The 19,368-nt window shown below is 34.8% G+C and overlaps 1 protein-coding gene across 1 annotated transcript in view; it reads right to left on the reverse strand.

Moving 5' to 3' along the window:
• The window catches only part of LOC129231192 (putative HERC2-like protein 3), a 68,938-nt gene extending 50,161 nt beyond the window's left edge, over nucleotides 1-18,777 (reverse strand). The window contains exons 1-3 of the mRNA XM_054865439.1: nucleotides 18,472-18,777; nucleotides 17,233-17,504; nucleotides 6,138-6,511 (exon numbers count right to left, since the gene is read on the reverse strand). Coding sequence (XP_054721414.1) covers nucleotides 6,138-6,511; nucleotides 17,233-17,504; nucleotides 18,472-18,777 — 952 coding nt within the window. The remainder of the gene's footprint in view (nucleotides 1-6,137; nucleotides 6,512-17,232; nucleotides 17,505-18,471) is intronic.
• Nucleotides 18,778-19,368: the final 591 nt, after the last annotated feature.

Below are 19,368 nucleotides of genomic sequence, written 5' to 3' on the forward strand. Positions count from 1 at the left end.
ATTAATGCCTATTTTGCAAAAAAAGCTACCTCATGATTTAATACTGCAATTTAAAAAGCAGAGAGAGGACGGTGATATTGAAATTTCTGAATTCATTTCATTTTTAAAGAAAGAAGTGGAATGTCGGGAAATTACTTTAGCAGCATGTAATGAAAATAAAGCTTCGACAATTTCTGAAGGCTATAGTAATCAAAAGAATGTTAGTGAAAAGTACGATAGAGATATTTCTACAGCCAGTGCATTGAATACTTCCGTAAATCAAGTATGCATCTTCTGCCAAAATGCGCATAGTTCCTACAAGTGTAACATTCGTGCAACGGAAAATATAAAACAGCTTAAAACGGATAACAGATGTTTTAAATGCTTTAAGAAATTTCATTTGAGTAGGGTTTGTAATGATAAAAGTGTTTGTTTCAAATGTAATGGGAAAAATCATCATGAATCGATTTGTTTCAGAAACGGTGACGAACGTTCTAACTCAAGTAAATCTTTAGAGGAAATTAAAACTTCGGAAAATACTTTAGTCGCTTCTAATTCAAATAATGAATCTAGTTCCTAACGTAAATGCAAACGCTTTTGTTTCTCAGAACTGTAGTAATGCTTTGAGCGCGAAAAATGTATTGCTACAAACGTGTACTGTAGTAATTTGTACAGAATCAGACTCGAAAACTACGCGTGCAATTTTGGACCAAGGTAGTGAACTTTCTTTCATAAAAGACACTTAGGTTAAATCTTTGAATTTAAAACCCATACGCACTGAGAAACTATCAGTTTTCGCATTCGGAGCGGAAAAACCCATTGTTAAAAATTATCCTGTGGTAGTAATTGAACTTTGCGACAGGGAGTTGAAAAACAAAATAAGATTAGAATGCTTGGTAACCGACACAATTTCCTCATGTCCTGTGAATGGTCCAAGTTTACGCTCACTCGAAAAAATGCAGTGCTTGGGACTAAAGCCGGCCGATATTGTAGATAATGTCTCCGATTTACGACATTTGGGGGTATTAATTGGGGCCGACAAATTTTGGGATGTAGTGTTGACAGCGAGAAAACGCATAAATAGAGATCTTCAGGCCGTTAACTCTATATTTGGGTGGTTTTTAGTGGGTTTAGACAGAAATACGTTTAAGCAAGCCAACTTTTCGAAGCATTCAAATGTATCGGTAGGAAATGCAATTGTTTTAAATGATTTAAGAATATTTTGTGAATTGGATTCTATGGGGTTAATTGAGGAATCAAGTAAATATTCCAAAAAAGACGATTTAATTCATCGCTTCGAAACAGATTTGCGATTTGTAGACGGGAGATACGAATGTAAATTACTTTGGAAAACCACAACTGACGGTCTCAAAAATAATTTTGAGGTAACTAAAAGACGCTTTGAAACTTTAAAACAAAAACTGGATAAAACTCCAGAAATATTAGCGAAGTATAAGGAAATAATAGAACAGCAGTTAAACGAAAATATAGTTGAGAAATGCGCTAATGAAATCAAAGATAAAGATTATTATATGCCCCACAGAGCAGTCATTCGTAATAGCGAAACGACGAATGTTCGTATCGTATTTGATGCATCTTCTAAATCTGAAAATTGCAAATCCTTAAATGAGTGTTTAGAAATTGGTCCTAACTTGAATCCGTCCGTTCTTGATATTATTCTTAGGTTTCGGGAGCATGAAATAGCATTTAGTGGAGACCTAGAAAAGGCGTTTTTGATGATTGGGATAGCTAAACAAGATCGGGATTTTTTGAGATTTCTCTGGTTTGGGGAATCAAACGAACAGTTCAAAATTTTGTGCATGTGCCGCACGCCGTTCGGTACCAGTATTAGCCCATTTATACTAGCCGCTACTATTAAATATCATATTAAAAAATATAAAATTAAAAACCCTGATGTATTTGAAATGCTTAATTCATCAATTTATGTAGATGATTTGTTTTATGGTGCTAAAACGGTGGAAGATGCATACAAATTGTCTGTAGATGCAGTAAATATTTTCCGTGATGCGGGAATGAATTTGAGAAAATTGAAATCAAATTCAAATGAACTTAATGCTTTGTGGCTCAGGGATAATATTAAACAGGACGAAAATTTGAGTAAGAAATCAAAATTTTTAGGCATGAATTGGAATCCCATTAATGATTCTATCAATTTAGAGCTAACTGCTGTAATTGAATCTGTGAAAAGCAAACTAGACGACACAAAAAGGACAGTTTTAAGAACTGTAGCTAAAATATTCGATCCAGTGGGATTTCTTCAACCTTTTACTGTGCGGATGAAGATATTGTTATAAGATCTTTGGCTGTTAGGTCTAAACTGGGATGAAAGTCTTCCTAGTGCTTTAAAAGAAAGGTGGAATAATTGGTGCTCAGAACTTGAGTTCTGAAAAAATCTGACTTTCCCAAGGAAATTCTTCAGTGAGGCTGATTACACGGAACTGAGCATTCAGATTTTTTGCGACGCCTCTCCTAGAGCGTTTGGAGCGGTTGCTTATTTTAGATACACTAATAGTTACGGGGAGATTAAAACTTCCTTCATAATGGCCAAGGGTAGAGTTGCACCTTTGAAAACTTTATCTTTGCCAAGATTTGAGCTAATGGGAGCTATTATAGGTGCTCGATTAGCGAAATATTTAAAAGGCATTTTTCCGAACTTAACCGAAAATCTGTATTGTTGGAGCGATTCAACAATTGTACTACACTGGCTAAGAAGATCTCCAAATGAGTGGAAGCCCTTTGTTAGCAATCGCGTAGCAGAAATTCAGGCAATTTGCAGTCCAAATCAGTTTTTCTACTGCGATTCAAGAAATAATCCAGCAGATATGTTAACAAGAGGAGAACAAGCTGAAACAATGGCTTCTAGTTCACTGTGGCGAAATGGACCTAGTTGGCTTACTGAATCCGAAGAGGCCAAAGAAAATAGCAAAGTTCAACGAGGGAGAAATGTCCATTGAAAGCAGAAAATCGCGAAACGTCCTACAAATTTCCGCTAATAGTGAACCCAAGCAATCTGATAGTTCACTATTTGATTTAGATGAATTCGGCACTTTGAAGAAAGTGTATCGTATTACCGCATGGATAATGAGATTCATCAATAACTGCAAACCAAAATCTGAGAAGTTGTGTGGACCAATTGCAGCAGAAGAAATTATGACTGCCGAAATATTTTGGAGTAAAACCACGCAAATGGAACACTTCAAAAAGGAAATTGAAACCCTATCTGATGGAAAGAATATCGACAAAAATTGCAGCCTATATTTGTTGCATCCTGAAATTGATGAGAATGGTCTTCTGCGTTTAAAGGGGCGAATACAGTTTGCAGATTGTCAAGAATCAGCAAAGCACCCATTGATATTGCCATCAAAGTGCAGATACGTGGAACTTTTAATAATGGATGCACACGAAAGAGTATTTCATTCTGGAGTAGATGCCACACTAACACATCTCCGTGAAAAGTTCTGGATCATTAAAGCACGACAAAGAGTTAAAACGGTTCTTCACAAGTGTTTGATTTGTAAAAAATTCAACGCGCGTCCAGGGGCTCAGGTTGTAGCTCCACTCCCTGCAGATAGAATAATTGAGTCACCACCCTTTGCAGTAACTGGACTCGATTACGCAGGACCCTTTTATTGCAGAAAAAATAATGAAAAACATTATTTGCTTTTATTTACGTGTGCAGTTACGCGCGCGATCCTCTTAGAACTGGTACCTTCCATGAACACTGAATCATTTTTACTGGCGTTCCGGCGGTTTATATATCGACGAGGACTGTGTAATACAATTTATTCTGACAATGCAAAGTCATTTAAACGAGCAGATATTGAGTTGGAAAAAGTATTTAAATGCATTGGTCATCCTTCTGTTCAAGATTTATTTTCACATTACAATATAAATTGGAAATATATTGTAGAAAGAGATGCATGGTGGGGAGGATTCTGGGAGTGAATGGTAAGAACAATTAAAACAAGCTTAAGAAAAATTGTTCGGCGCTCATCACTCTCTCTCAATGAACTTGAAACGGTGTTTATTGAGATTGAAGCAATAATTAATTCTCGACCCATTACTTACGTATATGATGATCCCTCAGAACCCTCTCCCCTCACTCCTGCACATTTTTTAGTAGGTAAGCGATTGTTATCTCTCCCTCCAAAGAGAATTTCAAAGGATGATTTATTAGGATCTAGAAAATCCAAAGTTAAAAATCAGCAAAATGTGTTAAAACATTTTTGGAATCGCTGGCGAAAACATTATCTATTAATGTTAAGATCTGCTCATGTGTGTCAGCAAACTTCAAAAAATAAGGAATTTAAGCCTAATGATGTTGTTTTAATCGAAGATGATTGTTACCCAAGAAATATGTGGTCTTCAGGGAAAATTTTTGAAATTTTTCATGGCAGGGATAACAAAGTGTTTCGATCAAAACTAAGACAGGAATTATCAGAAGACCTGTTCAACTAATTTACAACTTAGAGCTCACTTGAGCAAATAGACTGTTAAGTTTGTGCACAAAATTTGAAAATTTTAGTAAGCATATTAAAATGTTTTGTTTAAATGTATTTGAAACTGTATTTTGTTAATAATTGTTTATATTTTGACAAGGTAGTCATAGAAGAAATGTTATGTTGATCATTTATGTAGATGAAAACATTAGATGTCCTATATGGTAAGTTTATAAACTCTAAGTAGAGTTTAGGTGGGGAGTGTTACGAATTGCCGTAAGAGGGCGTATTCCTCACCTATTTAAGCAAGTTGTCTTGTATCTTTTGGCTTATGTTATGTTATGTTAAGCTTATGTTGGTGATGTTATGTTACATCAGTTGAAGGGAGCCGCCAGCCCTCATAATACTGGCAAGAACGAGCACTGCCTCGTTATCTTCATTCTCTTTTAAGTTTTAAATAAAAGTTAGTTTTTAAATTAGTGTTGATTTTTGGAACCACCGAGTCAAATTTTATATACTCTTCACTTCAGAAATTGGTTCAGTTAGTTAAACCCACACATACGTAACCTTTTTCAGCCATAATTTCTGGCAATCGTAAAATATTTTCAACTTCATGAGCAAAGCAGTGTGGAACTTTACATCCATTTCAATCAAATGTGTCAGCCAATAGCAGCTCATAGACAGGTGGCGCTTTTCTCTTATTTTCTCTTATTTGTGAAGCAGGAAAGGTAGGTAGCTAGTAAGTGTGACACTTTATCTGTTAGGTCAGTTTTTCTTCCACGCACAGTAACGTCACTGTCAAGTTAAGTTGCAAGCAAGTATACCATATTACTGTTTCAAGTATATTGATTACCACCAGTTATTTATTGGATATTGGATTTTCTTTGCCTCTCAAGCTTCTCATTAAAGTTTCTTCTCATTTTTCTACAAACATTTATTTAGGTAAGGTAATAAGGTTTCAATATGGGTTGCTCCTTCCCCCTTCCTCTTCTAATAATCAGAATTTTTTTTTTTTTTTTTTTTTTTTTTTTTAACCACAAAGGAGTCAATGATGTGATTTGACTCTTCAAATGCATCATCTAGTAGGTTGGATTGTTCAGACTATTTCCTTGCTTTGAATTTAAAATCCGCAAGGTGAATTGGACCGCCAACATTTTTTTAAGATTGCAAGTGGAAGTTCTTTGATATACAATTTACTTTTTGATAACTTAATCAAATCTTTCTATAAAAAATAGTATAAACTGTATAATACATATGTATGTATCAATTTTACACATTTTATTTCATATTTGGATAAAAATTTATCATTAATTCACCTTTTACTTGTTTTCCAAAATATTCAGTCTTTGGGTTTTCCCCAGGCCTAGGTTAAATATCCAAAAAATATTTATCTACCCACTGGATATTTGCGGGATCCACATTACTGATTTTAACTAGAAAAAAAGTTGCCAATGACTGACTTAGGTCTGTTTCTTTATTATTTGTCCCCCTTTCAGCCAGAGATATTGCATTTAAAATCTCAGCAGAACCGTGTGCCGACAGCTAGTACCGTAATAAACACAGAACCATTCCAACCATACAGAACCAGATTTTAAGAATAATAATATACTTTCAAAACATATTTATACATAATTTTAAGCAGAAAAAAACTGTTGTAGACTTTTTTTCCCTTGAAATTATCAGGTGAAAAATACATACCTAAAATGCGTAGAATTGTCTGCATCAAAGCTAAGACTCCAGAACTTGATATGAGACCCACTTCATGTGCACGGTGCTCCCCAAACAACAAACCAATATATATCAGGGGAAAAGGAGCCAATGGAAGAATCTCAGCTATATATTTCAAATAGTCAATATGCATATCTTTTGCATCTACTGAAGCATATTTTGCTTTATTTCCATCAGTTTCTTGACTTTTATTTAGTAATTGAGAATGTAAAGTATCAACTTTAAGTACACTTAAACGGAGTTCAGATATTACCCATGTTAAGAAAGTAGAATACTGCACTTCCAAAGTGGCTCGGTCATAAGGAGGAATAACATTTATGTTATCCAAGCAATGGGGCATGTACCTGCTGAAAAACAAATTTTATTTCAGAACTAGGAATAAATATATGTTATAGAGTTATCACACAACAAAGTATAGGTATATTTGAAATTAGTTTTATTTGCAATAATACTACACACACTGTTGATTTTAATAAAGAGTTCCCGGCAGAGTATGAGCCCAGCACTCTTTTTAAGAAATCTCACACAAAAAAATTTAGTGTGCAATTTTTTCCTCCATTTGTTATGCCTGTTTAATTGAATCACTAATAGCAAGTAAAGGGGAGGGAGAGAAAAACACCCATACAGTGCAGAAAAGGAACGGCAATTTTAAACTCTCTGATTTTGCTGAAATTCAACCCTCTCTTTTTTACTGTGTTTTTCCTTACTGCAGGGCTGCCCATTCCTCCCAAGAGCAATGGCACCCCCCCTCAAAAACTACTGCACAGACTTCCCAGGAAAAAGAAACCCCCACAAATGAGAAAAATGTCCCCCTGAAAACTAACCATCTATAAATTCTTAATAGTGCGTTCTGCACCATGCCCCCCTCCAGGAAAGCGCATCTGATTACTGATTCTCTTCCATACTCTGTCTTATTTTAGTTATGTCTATTGATAGATTGACAATCATCCAAAGCAATTAATTAGTACATTAGAAGCTACATTATCCAAAAAATAAGTGAAACGCCAAATTTTGAAAAGGGGAGCAATTAAAAATTTCAGTTACCCACTTAATGTGTTGTGGCTTATCCTCAGACTGTCTGACGGAGTCAGACAAGGTCCATAAAACCATTGACCCTTTAGAAATCCAATACCAGGAGGGGAAATGAGTAAAGATCTTCCCCTAAAAGTCCTAAGCAGCTCATGATATGTTCAGGAGATGCCTATTGAGTTTGGCATTTTGTACAAAGAGTAAAAACCTTCTTCCCTTCACGAAAAGAGAGACTTTTAATGTGACCACTTTTCAATCTTGAGATAGCATCTTGGGAGGCTCGGTTGCACTCTAGAGAGAAGGAAGATCCGGGTTGTTTACTTCTGTACGGTGATGGTGGGGCAGTGTCTTCCATTCCCTAGATATTTCAGAATTTACTCTCGCCTGATGTTCCGAGTTGGTGAGAGCTGTGGAGATCAGTGAAGTAGTGCTACAACCCTCTTTGGTCAAGAGATCTGCTTGTTCATTACCCATAATGTCTACATGGGACAGAATCCACTGGAAATGGACATCATGGGACTTTGATATTTGTTTAAGTTTCCTTGTTTAAGATCTTACTTCAGTATCTTCTGTTAAGTAAGATATCTGGTTAAGTTAAGTTAAGTTAAGTTTAAGGTTAAGTTAAGTTTAAGGTTAAGTTTGTTTAAGTTAAGTAAAGAAGATCTTTACTCATTAGAATAGAGACGCTAGTTTTGTTTCCAACAGTAATCCAATTATCTAGGTGTTGAAGAGAACTTCTGCTATCGGAGAAAATTCAGATATCACCAAAGTCACATTCATTGAGAACTGTTTCAAGGCCATGTTCAATTGTAACAAGTTCACTTTTGAAAACTGAAGAAAAGTCAGGATTACGGAGGTAATGGGACAATTTTTCTCTCGGTTTCTCAATGTATACGCCACTACCAGCCTGATCGTTGAGTTTGCTGCCATCTGTGTAAATTTTTATGGCATTACTAGGGATTTTATTGATGACTTCCAATTCTAACTGCCTAAGATGGTAAGGAATCAAGTCCTTTTCAACGAGCCAAGTAGAAAAGCCAAAATGGAAGCGTACTCTTGGGATTCCTTCCGCTGGGCTGAGACAAGATTTCAAGGAGTGGGGCTCTACATCACCAGAAGGCAATTTTAGATGTTCTACATGACTAAAAAGGCTGTTTTTCTTTATTCGCAAATTGTTTCGTCAGGTGTTAAGGTATGTGGAAGTTTTGTCGTATTGGCTATAGCTAGAAATATTTATTGAAATATTTGGTGAGATCAGCCCGTCTTCTAATTCAGAGAAGTTTCAAGTTAGTCTAAAAAAGTATAATTTCTCTACGGCAGATTTGCCTCAATTCGGTGATAATTCTGGCAGCACTGAGTTGAACTCTTTCTAATTTGTCCAAATTAGCATCTGATGCACAGCTATAAATAGGAAAGCCATACACTAAGGAGGGTCTTATCAGTGCCGCATATGTATTTCTTAAAGTTATAGCATCGGCTCCCCAGTCTTTTTCTGCAATATACTTAAGAATATTTAGTCGTCTTCTGCCCTTTGAAACGATGTTATCTATATGTTTGTTACTTGTCCATTTGGGGTCCAAGATGTATCCTAGATATTTAGGGTATTTCTCATACCTTAGGTCTTGATTATCCATCTTTAATTTGGGCTGATGATTGCATAGCCTTTTGTTTGTGGTGAGACATTGGATTTGGTAGGATTGAAATAAAGTTTATTCTCTGAAGCAAAGGCTGATAAATCTGAGAGAGCATTATTACGAACAGTCTTCATCTTAATCAAGTCATTATCAGAGCGCCAAATAATGATGTCATCTGCAAACGAGCCCACTTTAACTCCACAATGTGTTTCTCAATGCCTGCTAGGAAAAGTGAAAACAGCGTAGGACTAAGAGCAGAACCCTGTGGGACTCCTTGTCCCAGCACAACTGGATCCAAAAGGGTTTTGTTAAATTTCACTCTAATAGATCTGCGATAGAGGAAGTCTGAAATCCACACCAAGGTGTTGTCATGAATGTTGAAAGTGTCATGGAGTTTGATCAACAATTTATGCTTCCAAACTCTGTCAAATGCTTTAGTAAGATCTAGAAGAGCGGGAGTTGTGTGATGATTAGGCTTGGTATTTTGTGCATCTCTGATGTTCTGGCAGAAAAGCAGAATTTGGTCAATAGTGCTGTGTCCCCTTCTGTAGCCAAACTGTTCGTATGGCATTAGGTTGTTGCTATCCAAAAAGCGCTGTATTCTAAGCAAAATCATTTTTTTCCATTATTTTGCAGGTGGCACTTGTCAACGAAATGGACCTAAAGTCCTTGAGAGCCCAAATCTTTATTCCTACTTTCCTGACAGGGATTATAGATGCTCTTTTCCAGTCAGTTGGAAGACCCCCTGACTTCCAACACTCAATAAATTGACAATATCGATAAAGTGCTGCTTTTCTTTTTCGCCAAAGTTTTCAGGCATTTGGCAAAAAATTCCATCTGGTCCCGGGGATTTGGTCAGGTCCAGCATTGCCATCGCAAGTAAAAGTTCCCTCAAAGACAAAGCCTTGGACAGTTCTTGATTCCCTATATCAGAGCTTGTACAGCCATTAATGATGTTTTTAGAAAACCCACTTAATATACATTGTGAGTGCAAAAATTGATATTTCTAATACAGAATGCAAAACTGTGCATTTGTGTTTCCAAAAATTATTTATTACACTTTGCTTTCATTCTTTCAAAAATATTTCTCTTCAACTTCCTGCCATAAAATAATAAAAAAAAAACCTTTTCCAAATGGTCTGACTGAAGAATCTTTTGATTTTTACAAGTTCAAACAAAAAATGACCAATCAAAAAGAAACTGCAAAAAGTAGAAAATTAAAACTTGTATTGTCCTATACTCAAGCAATTAAAAATATCATTTAACAAACTCTGAATAAATGAATATAAACATTTGCACTAACAAAAGCATGCTCTTAATTTAGGAGCTGACTAACATTAATAAAATGTACATCAAAAAATATTTCCTTTGATTGAAGTGCCAGACAATTTTCTGCCATATTTGGAATATGAAATCTGCTTTAAATTTTCTCAATGCAAAATAGTCTGTAATAATACTCAGTCTTCAAGCATTGTGATCTTTTGTGGAATAAATACTTTTAAAGGAACCTCTCTGAATTTTTAAAAATCTCACTCAAAGTTCAACTGAGGGTGAGATTTGCTCACCCATTTTTTCTTTCTAATGGGAACCTAAAAAATAATCCTCCTTAAAAATGGAATAAGTTGAGCTGAAAATTTCCCTTAGGAATTTCACATAAAGAAAAAAAATTTTGACATAAGGAGGTTTTGTAATCCATATTCTAAAAAAAACTGATTAAATGGAAAAAGATCAAAATGTTGCTGACCGAAAATATTAAGATATTCAATTTTCTTTAAAAGGCTACCACAATACTGGTGAATTCCAGCGGTAATGGAAGGACGGTTTTTACAACAAAAAAAAAAATTGACGGATTTCTGTCTGTGATCATATCAAAATAAATATTTTTTTCAAAAACTGATGCATAGACTTTTATACACATCACAGTAAACTGCTAAAAAAGCCAAAGCCAAGAATTTTTTGTTGGTAACTTTTTTTAAAAATCAAATTTAAAAAACGGTAATGGAAGGACATTTTTGTGACATGATTTTCACGCTATCATGTTCTCTTCAAAAGTTCAGCTAAACTATAAAAGAAAAAATTGTATAAAAATTAGAGCGCTTACGGGAGCGTTCAATCATTACAATTTCACCTCTAGTTTTAAAAAATAATTATTTTAAGCATATAAATCATGTATTTGTTAAGGGTAACGGAAGGACAAGAAGCCCAAAGCGATCAAATTTTGTAAATTTCAACTAAAAAACATTTATTCAGCTAATACAGCAGTCTGAAACAATGATATCTAATGAATGAGCCATCTGTTACCAATTCTGAATCATTTAAATACTCAATAATTTTATCAGAATCCATAGAACATTTATCTTCTTTCTCAAGAAATACAAAGATCATTCCCACATTATTATACATTCTCAAACAAGCTATTTCTATTCCTTTATCTTCTATATGAAGTACCTGTTCAATATTGCTCTTTTTTAGTTTCTTTCCCTTCCATCCAACTAACAAAACTTGTCCAAACGTTAATGAATCATTCTTACGATTTGGTGTTTTTAATTAAGCTGTATCTTCATTTTTAACATTATTTAAAACTGTCCTCAGTCTGTTGACTTTGAAGTGAAATCTCCTTTGATTTGTTGAATTACTCACTATATTCAATAACATAACTTGTTACAGGGTTCAAATAGTGCATATTTTGTGTGTTAGGATGAGAATGGATATTACTCCATCTTTGTGAAAGTTGATCTTTGAATGTACTGATCTCTTCGTAGTACTTTTAACAGTTAAACCAATGCTCTCAACAGTCCTTTCCTGTGACTTGTAGCAACAAATCTGAAAGCAGTTTCTGTATATTGTATTGTTTCAATATAAATTTCAAGTTTGTAAGCAAAAGTTTCTACTTGAATTGGCTTGTCATATCACAAACAGGTCATACCAAAATGATTTTCACATGCTTAGGCATTTTTAAGTGTAGTTTTAATGATTTTCGTCACATAAAATAGAAAAAACAAAATCACAAAACATTTTTTATAAAATTTAAATAAAAGTTTAATTTTTAAATAAAAGCACTTATAATTTTTGTTCAAATATTACTTATATATGTTTTAAATGTGACTACTATCTTTAACCAATAGTTTATTTTCTACTAGCATTCTTATATATTACCCTGTATCAGCTTATAGAGAAATGTCCTCCTGTTACCGTACTTTTTTGTCCTTCCGTTACCATTAAAAATCATATAAATTAAACATCTATTACAATTTTAATTATGCATCCTTGACAAAGGACAAAAATCTGCTTTGTATAAAAAAAAAATATTTTCTATACCCCATATTGAAGTAGTGTTGCTCTCTAAATTCAAGATCAGCTTTTCATTAGCAAAGTTGAAAAAAAAAAAAAAAAAAAAAAACCTGTTTTTTACATTTGCACAGAAATTTATCACAAAACAAAAATTGGTAATATTAGTACTTTAAGAAAAGTGACAAGTTTAGACAAAATTTAAGAAGACATTTAATCGCTGTAACCAAAAGTATTCCAAGAGCTGCCTTTGATGTAGAAAAATGCAAGATCTCAAATTGTTTTGTAAGAAAAGATAATTATAGAAGGATTGCCACACACGAATAATGTAGCATTTGTGTCAGTAATAATGAAACAAAAACTGGTAGTAGTGAAATACAAGCCTTTTGCTTGACCTTTCAAAAACATGAACTGGAAAGCTTTGGAGATATAAAAAGTCATTCTAAACTACGATATACAGTGAAGCACCGTTTATACGTTTCTCTTTTATACGTTTTTATCAATTATACATTTATTAAATTGGTCCCTGCAGAGTCTGATACACATTAACCTATACCTATTGTACCTTTTTTCATTTGTACGCTTTTTTCATACAGTCCCTACAAAAAAGTATAAACGACTCTTCACTGTAGTTTTACTCTAATGTTATTAGTCTAGCATGAAATCAAATACTTGGCGTAGCTTTTTAGGCATACTTTTATTTATTTATTTATTTTTTTCTGAGAACCACCTCACTAATAAAAAAATATAAAACCTGAAACAAGCAAAACTTTGGTTCAAAATTTTTCCAAATGAATCAATAAGTCAAGAATTCACAGCTCTAACTCTGGCTTCACTTAATTTCTCACTTATTTTTGAAACATTCATCAAATATTTGAAATTCACAACTCAATCCTTGAGACTAAATCATTAATGGGATCGGACACTAACAAACCTGAAAAATTATTTTGAAACTAACAGAAAATAGAAGTTAGAACAGCAGGGTACATGTTTATACTCTGCATACATGAAACAGCAATGGCATGTTATTAATAAATTTGCTAATACTAAAAGGAATTACACTAATTCACTGTCATATCATACTTCAGAAAACCTGCAAGATAAATACTGTGCTACTTAGAAAAATGCATTAATAGCAACTTACTTTTTATCATACCCAAGTTCTAGGAGAGAAAGCCATCCACCTAGCATGCAGTATTTCACAGATTGAGTGAGGTGGTTTTTCAGAACTAAAGACAACAATGATTGGTATCCTTTTCGTCTAACTTTTGCTCTTTCAACCTGTAATTTGAAATGAAAGAAGGGAAAAAAGATCTTACTTAAAACTCAATTTGAAAACCAATAATGATTAACATCAACTAGAGTAATAAACAGCTAGCAATTTCCAATAAAACACAGTATATGCTTCAGATTAAAATTAAAAATTACTAAATGAATGCATAGTAAAAAAATCTAAAGAAAATAATGAACGTTCTTACTATGAAAAGCAAATTAAAAATAACAACGAATCAATTTTAACACATTATCAAAAAACTATTGAGCAATTAAATACCTGAAAGTATAAAGCTTTTCTCAGAGAATCTACATCAACTTCAGGATCAAGAACAAATGAAACTATTTCATTGGCCAGTTTTTCCAATTCTGAGATATTCACTTCAAAGCTTTGCTAAAATTAAATATGATGATTTGTTATAAATATGTTTATATTTTGTGCCAACAAAATCACACATCGACTTTCATTGAAGAAAACCCTAAATACAGGATGATTTTAAATGGTTTTTACAAGTTAAAAAAGGAGAAAGTACCCACATATAGTCAATCAATGATTACATAGGAACATTGGATCACATTCCACACTAAGAAGTAAAAAAGAGGAATATTAGAATTTCAACCTGAATTTACAAGAGCTGGAAAAGTAAATGAGTGATACCAAAAGTTACACAGTCAGATTAATTGTTCAGTGAAAAAATTACAGGAAGTGCTCAAAATTCCGACCATGTCTGTCGTGGCACTGGTGAAAGATACCACTAGCACATCCTCTCAAAGATTTCTGGAACATATTAATTTTGAAAAATGCTGCTTCTTCTCAGTGGATATTTACACTATTCATAGTTGTAAGAGATATGCGATATAGGCAGGAACAAAATGACATCAGAGGCTATTACTTGTATTGCTTCCAGGGTTGGCAAGTTTCTGCCGAGGTGGTTAAAACCACTGGTAGAAACCGGTTAAAACCGGCATGGTAAAAACCAGTTTCTGCCACATTTGAGGCAGAAACTGGCAAAAACTCACAAAATGACAAAAAATTAATTATTGACACACAGTAGAAAATACATGAAAAAAATAATTAATTGTTAACTAAAGCACAATCAATTGTTGCATTGCAACAAATCTTACATTGTTTGGACCCTGCGGTTGCCTCTTAGAAAAGGTGGTTTCAAAAATCCAAACATTTTTTTCAATATAACGTGCACAAATGAGGCACTTAAGAATATTCTTGCAACATAAGAGCTAGCAGTCAATGCATCAAAGAACAAGCAATATTCGTGAAACTTTCATCTGTTGTATATTTTCTCAAACTGATCCACCATTTAGTAACTGAGAAAGTGGTAAAAATTTGCTGGAAAAATAAGTTTCGAGAAATGGGGCCAATTTCTTTTGTAAAGCTGTGACGTTAGGTACATACAAAATCTAGGTTAATATTGGCAAGTAAAATTCTGACACTTTCTTCTTGAAGCACATGATAACTTCAATCACAAGCAATTCAGATGAAGCATATAAAGCGAGCAAATTACAATCAGTAATGCCTGTTTAGTTCTGTATGTAACTCCTCTTGCCGAAGAACCCATATGATTTTTGTCCTTTGTTAGATTAATGCAACTATTACGAGCATTTGCAATTGAAAAGTTCCTTTTCTAAACTAAATTCAAGGGAATTAGCATAGGATTTTATTTTTTACAATGATAAAATGAAGTTTGATATCTCAGTTTATTTAAATGAATATCATTTAGTAATTATTTTAAAAGTAAAGTAAAGTTAAAGTGATTAAAGACACTTTTAAGTTTTTGCCAGTTTTTTCCGGTTATAACCAGTTTCTGCAAATGGCACGGCAAAAACTAGTTTCTGCCGGCAGAAAGTCAACCCTGATTGCTTCATCTCCCAGAATCTAGTTCTACTTCCTTTTTTTCTGCCTCTCATAATGGAATGCAACTATTTGTTCCTGTGTAATTATTAGTCTGAGATGTAATGCTTTTGAGATTGTTGCAAGGCATTTCTGTTACCTCACTGATCTCTTGAGGTGACATCACAAACTGATGTACAGTGATGTTCAGAGAGGCCATAGTGGCCTGATTGGTAGGGCATTGAACTGGAAACCGAAGGGTCCCGGGTTCAATCCTAGATCCTTCATGTTGATCAATGGTGACTGGGGCAAGTTAAAAATGTCATGGTCACAAAGTCCTTCAGGTGAATCAATATCTCCGAGGGCACTGGACCCAGGATTGCTCGGTTTTTGGTCTGGCTAAAAAAATCAGAGTTATCTTCAAGGCCGCAGCCAACCTGTTAAACCACAAATAGTGGTAGGTACGGGGGACTTAGGAGTGTGGAAGCAACGCAACTGCGACCAAATTGAGATTAAAACACTTTCATTACATCATCAAAGTAACTTGATTGTACAGTTAAAACATTATTTGTTGTTGCAGTAAAATGTTCAAAATGTCACTGTCACTTGAAAATCACAAAGTGACCAAATTGGGACATCTTGTGGGAATCATGTTGTGACATAGTTGAGTTTAACAAGACTTAGCAACAACATGGCTGAATAAGCCTAGATCTGCAGGCTCTAAGATGATGAAAGCTCAGGCCCTTTAGTCCAGGATCTGACAGCACTTCTGTAGGAAAGTTCGAGTAGGGAGAGTTTCTTTTCAAAAATGTTTAGTAGGTGTCCTAGAAAGTATTTTGGACTCGGGTGGACATCCGCCACCTGGTCACTTCTCCTGCTATGACGTCATCAAAGATGGCGGCCGCTGGCTCTCATAAATGCTTTAATACTTCGATAGGAAGATTGAGTATGGAGAATTTTTCTTCAGAAATGTTTAGTAGGTGTCTTAAAAGGTATTTAGAGTTCATGGGGACATCTGCCATTTCGTACATTTTTTTAGTTATGACGTCATCAAAGATGGCGGGCGCGCGCTTTCGTCCCCATATAAGCCCAAATTTATGTTAATACTTAACCAGCAAAAATTAAAATTTAGCCAATAAGTTACAATTAGTGATGTTACGGCGAAAGCAATATATTTTTACTACTGCTATAACGTAATAACTATTTTTTTCACTTTTTGGTTGCTCTTAATAAAATTATATTTAAAAGGGGTTGTTACAAGTTGGTTGCAAACCCATGCTATTACACTTACAGAAAGAGCAACAGGTTACTTCATTTGCTCTACAAGTACAGGAGGATTTGGCACACTTCAAGCAATTACATGCTCCAATAAAATAAGTTGGAAATCTCTGTAAGTTCTTTTCTGGCATTAAATCATCATCTACCACTGCAAAACCAAATTCACAACGATCTAAGTCAACAGCAACATCGTCAATACAATGTCGTTGTAGGTATGTGTAAAAATATGATCTTAATAAGTGGCCCTTAGCACTTCTGCTAGTAGGCGGCAAGTTATCAGTGTCAATATTTTTCGCATGATGATACAGCCATAACCTAAGTTCATCTAAAGATTTACAGAAGGACCCTTTTCGCAGTACTTGCACTAAGTATTCTTCTGCAGATTTAAGGCTTTGCTCTATATAAATCCAGTCAGATGATACGCCAAAACTCTCCAAATACTGTACAGATGCACAATGAAGAGCAGATTTTTTGGTACCAAATTTACTCGTATAATCTGATCCAGAGAGTGCGTGGACGGCAGGAAGCAACGAACATAAGTTTTCTCCTATTTTTCGGTGAATATCATTAACAGATAAGAATCGTGTAGAATCACCAACTCCAGTACGCACCCAAAGTTCCTGAACACCAAATCGTTGAAGAGTAAGATAGTGAAACAAAGCTAACACCATTATATCTTCGTCAGCGCTAACAGTAATGATTTTAGTGAACCCACACAGTTTCCACTTGTTTTCCACTTTGCACAGATGTACAGTTGAATATTACATCATCCTCTTCATCACCATGAAAGGCACTAAAAGTGTGGTTGGTATTGTTTGGTGTTTGAGTCAAAGAAGCTGTTACTGCATCAGCAATGAACTTTTGCAACATCAGTTTGTTTCTTGAAGATCCCCAAAAGCTGCTGAGTTGAACAGGCAATGGAATATCTTCTGAGATTGTGACCACATCTATAACGATGCTGCTACCTTGTCTTTGCACCCTTTCAGACTTTTTAGGAGAAAATTTGCGATAACTGTCAAAAATGTAATCCACTCTTCCACAGTTCTTGGTGATGCTCCCGATGTATGACGAAAAAGCTGAAACAGCTCCACCAAAGATTTTATTTTCATTTGTCATAACCTTTCGTACAGAGTTCATGACGACGACTATAAAACAGGTTTTATCGTCAGACTTGAACCATGTATCATCGCTAGTGCTACCATATGATGTTAACAGCTCTTTTAACAATGCACTTTTTTGTGGTTTTAACATTAGCCCTTGGTCATTGAACAATGAAGTTTTCAGACAGCTCATAACGAAAGAGCTCTTGCATGTCATACGAACGAGCCTGAGCTATTTGTATCATTCGGTGAGCTGACTTGTTCGATATCTTTTTAGTAACCTTCCTTGTAGCAGCTATACTTTGCGCTTTGGTGCAATGAAATGGTGGCAACATGGCTTTATGGATGGTGCTTGATATTCTTACTGTTTTGTCCTCGTATCGTGTTTTCCGCAATGTACAATACATCTCCTTGCCGGTCTTAAATAATTTTAATATTTTTTCCTTTGTATCTTGAGAAACCAGTGCTTTTGTTAGCAGATTGTGCAATGGATTGGGAAGCATATGCATATCAAACGGATTACTTTTGTGTAATATATATTTAAACATTGAGACAACCTTTGCATCTATGTTCTGAGTTTGCTTCTTCGAAAATTCATGGTGAATGTTCAAACCTTCGACAAAAGCAATAGAGTCTGTTATCTCTCGAAATAGATTTGATATCATCAAACGTTCATGACGCGTTATTTCCCACTCTGCTACAAAATCTTTCTGTTTAGTTCGCCCTAAGATGCCGGATGAGCTTTTTTGGGATCTATTTATGGTTTGTTCTAATGCCATATCCACAGCAACAGCTGAAAATTTATGATCATATCGTTTCACAACATGTTTCCCCTTCATAAACATTTCATGCACCTCTGGGGCTGTCTTGGATAGTCTCCTCATGTCTTCTAAATACAGAGAAGACCATCGCTGATAGTTGACACAGTCAAATACGGCGAATACTGGTTGAAGTTTCTGCACTGTATCTAAATGTAATTCCCAAAGACCTTGTCTATCTGAACGAATCAAATTTCTGAGAAGTTGGACAAGTTCCAAAAAATTGTCCCAGTACAAAAATTGCTCTGACATTTCCCTTCCTCTGCTGACAAACCTCTCAAAGTCCAAGAAGAGTTTTTCCACATTACCATCTACATCTATATGATCTGTTTTTTTTCCCATGCCAGAGAAATATTCTGCTGGATGTTCTGTAAGTTTTCAAACTCTATAGCGTAGGACTCAATGGAACGTTCTTCCAAAAAAGATTTCACCTGTAATCTGAACATGGTTTCCCCCAACATGAACATCCCCTTGACACCTCTCACAAAATTCTTTCCATTTAAAACCGATTGTAGCACATTTACTCCAAAAACTGAACATTCAATAAACACATCGGATATTCCACTTCCTCGAAGATATTTACCTAAACAACATAGCACAATTTTAGCCATATGGAATGCACCCAACACCAGTACAATATTTGAAAATTTATCTGGATTGCTAAGTTGCACTTCGCGTGCAATAGCGTATACACCTTCGTCACAGGTTACTGGTAAATAATTTTGATCCAACTGGTCGAGAACACTATTGAAATTCAATAGAGCAGTGTAAACCGTAGCATGCTGATTTACTGGATTTGGAATCACTGGTAGAAATCCGACTTGCTGTTGCTGCAAATTTTCATCTGTACAAAGTGCATTAAAAGCGCTCCAGGATGGGACAAGTTGTTCAAGGTTTTCTTCTTGATTACAATGCTCGTAATCAGCAATAACA

This window comes from Uloborus diversus, chromosome 10, assembly GCF_026930045.1.
Source record: "Uloborus diversus isolate 005 chromosome 10, Udiv.v.3.1, whole genome shotgun sequence".
Classification (NCBI taxonomy): domain Eukaryota; kingdom Metazoa; phylum Arthropoda; class Arachnida; order Araneae; family Uloboridae; genus Uloborus; species Uloborus diversus.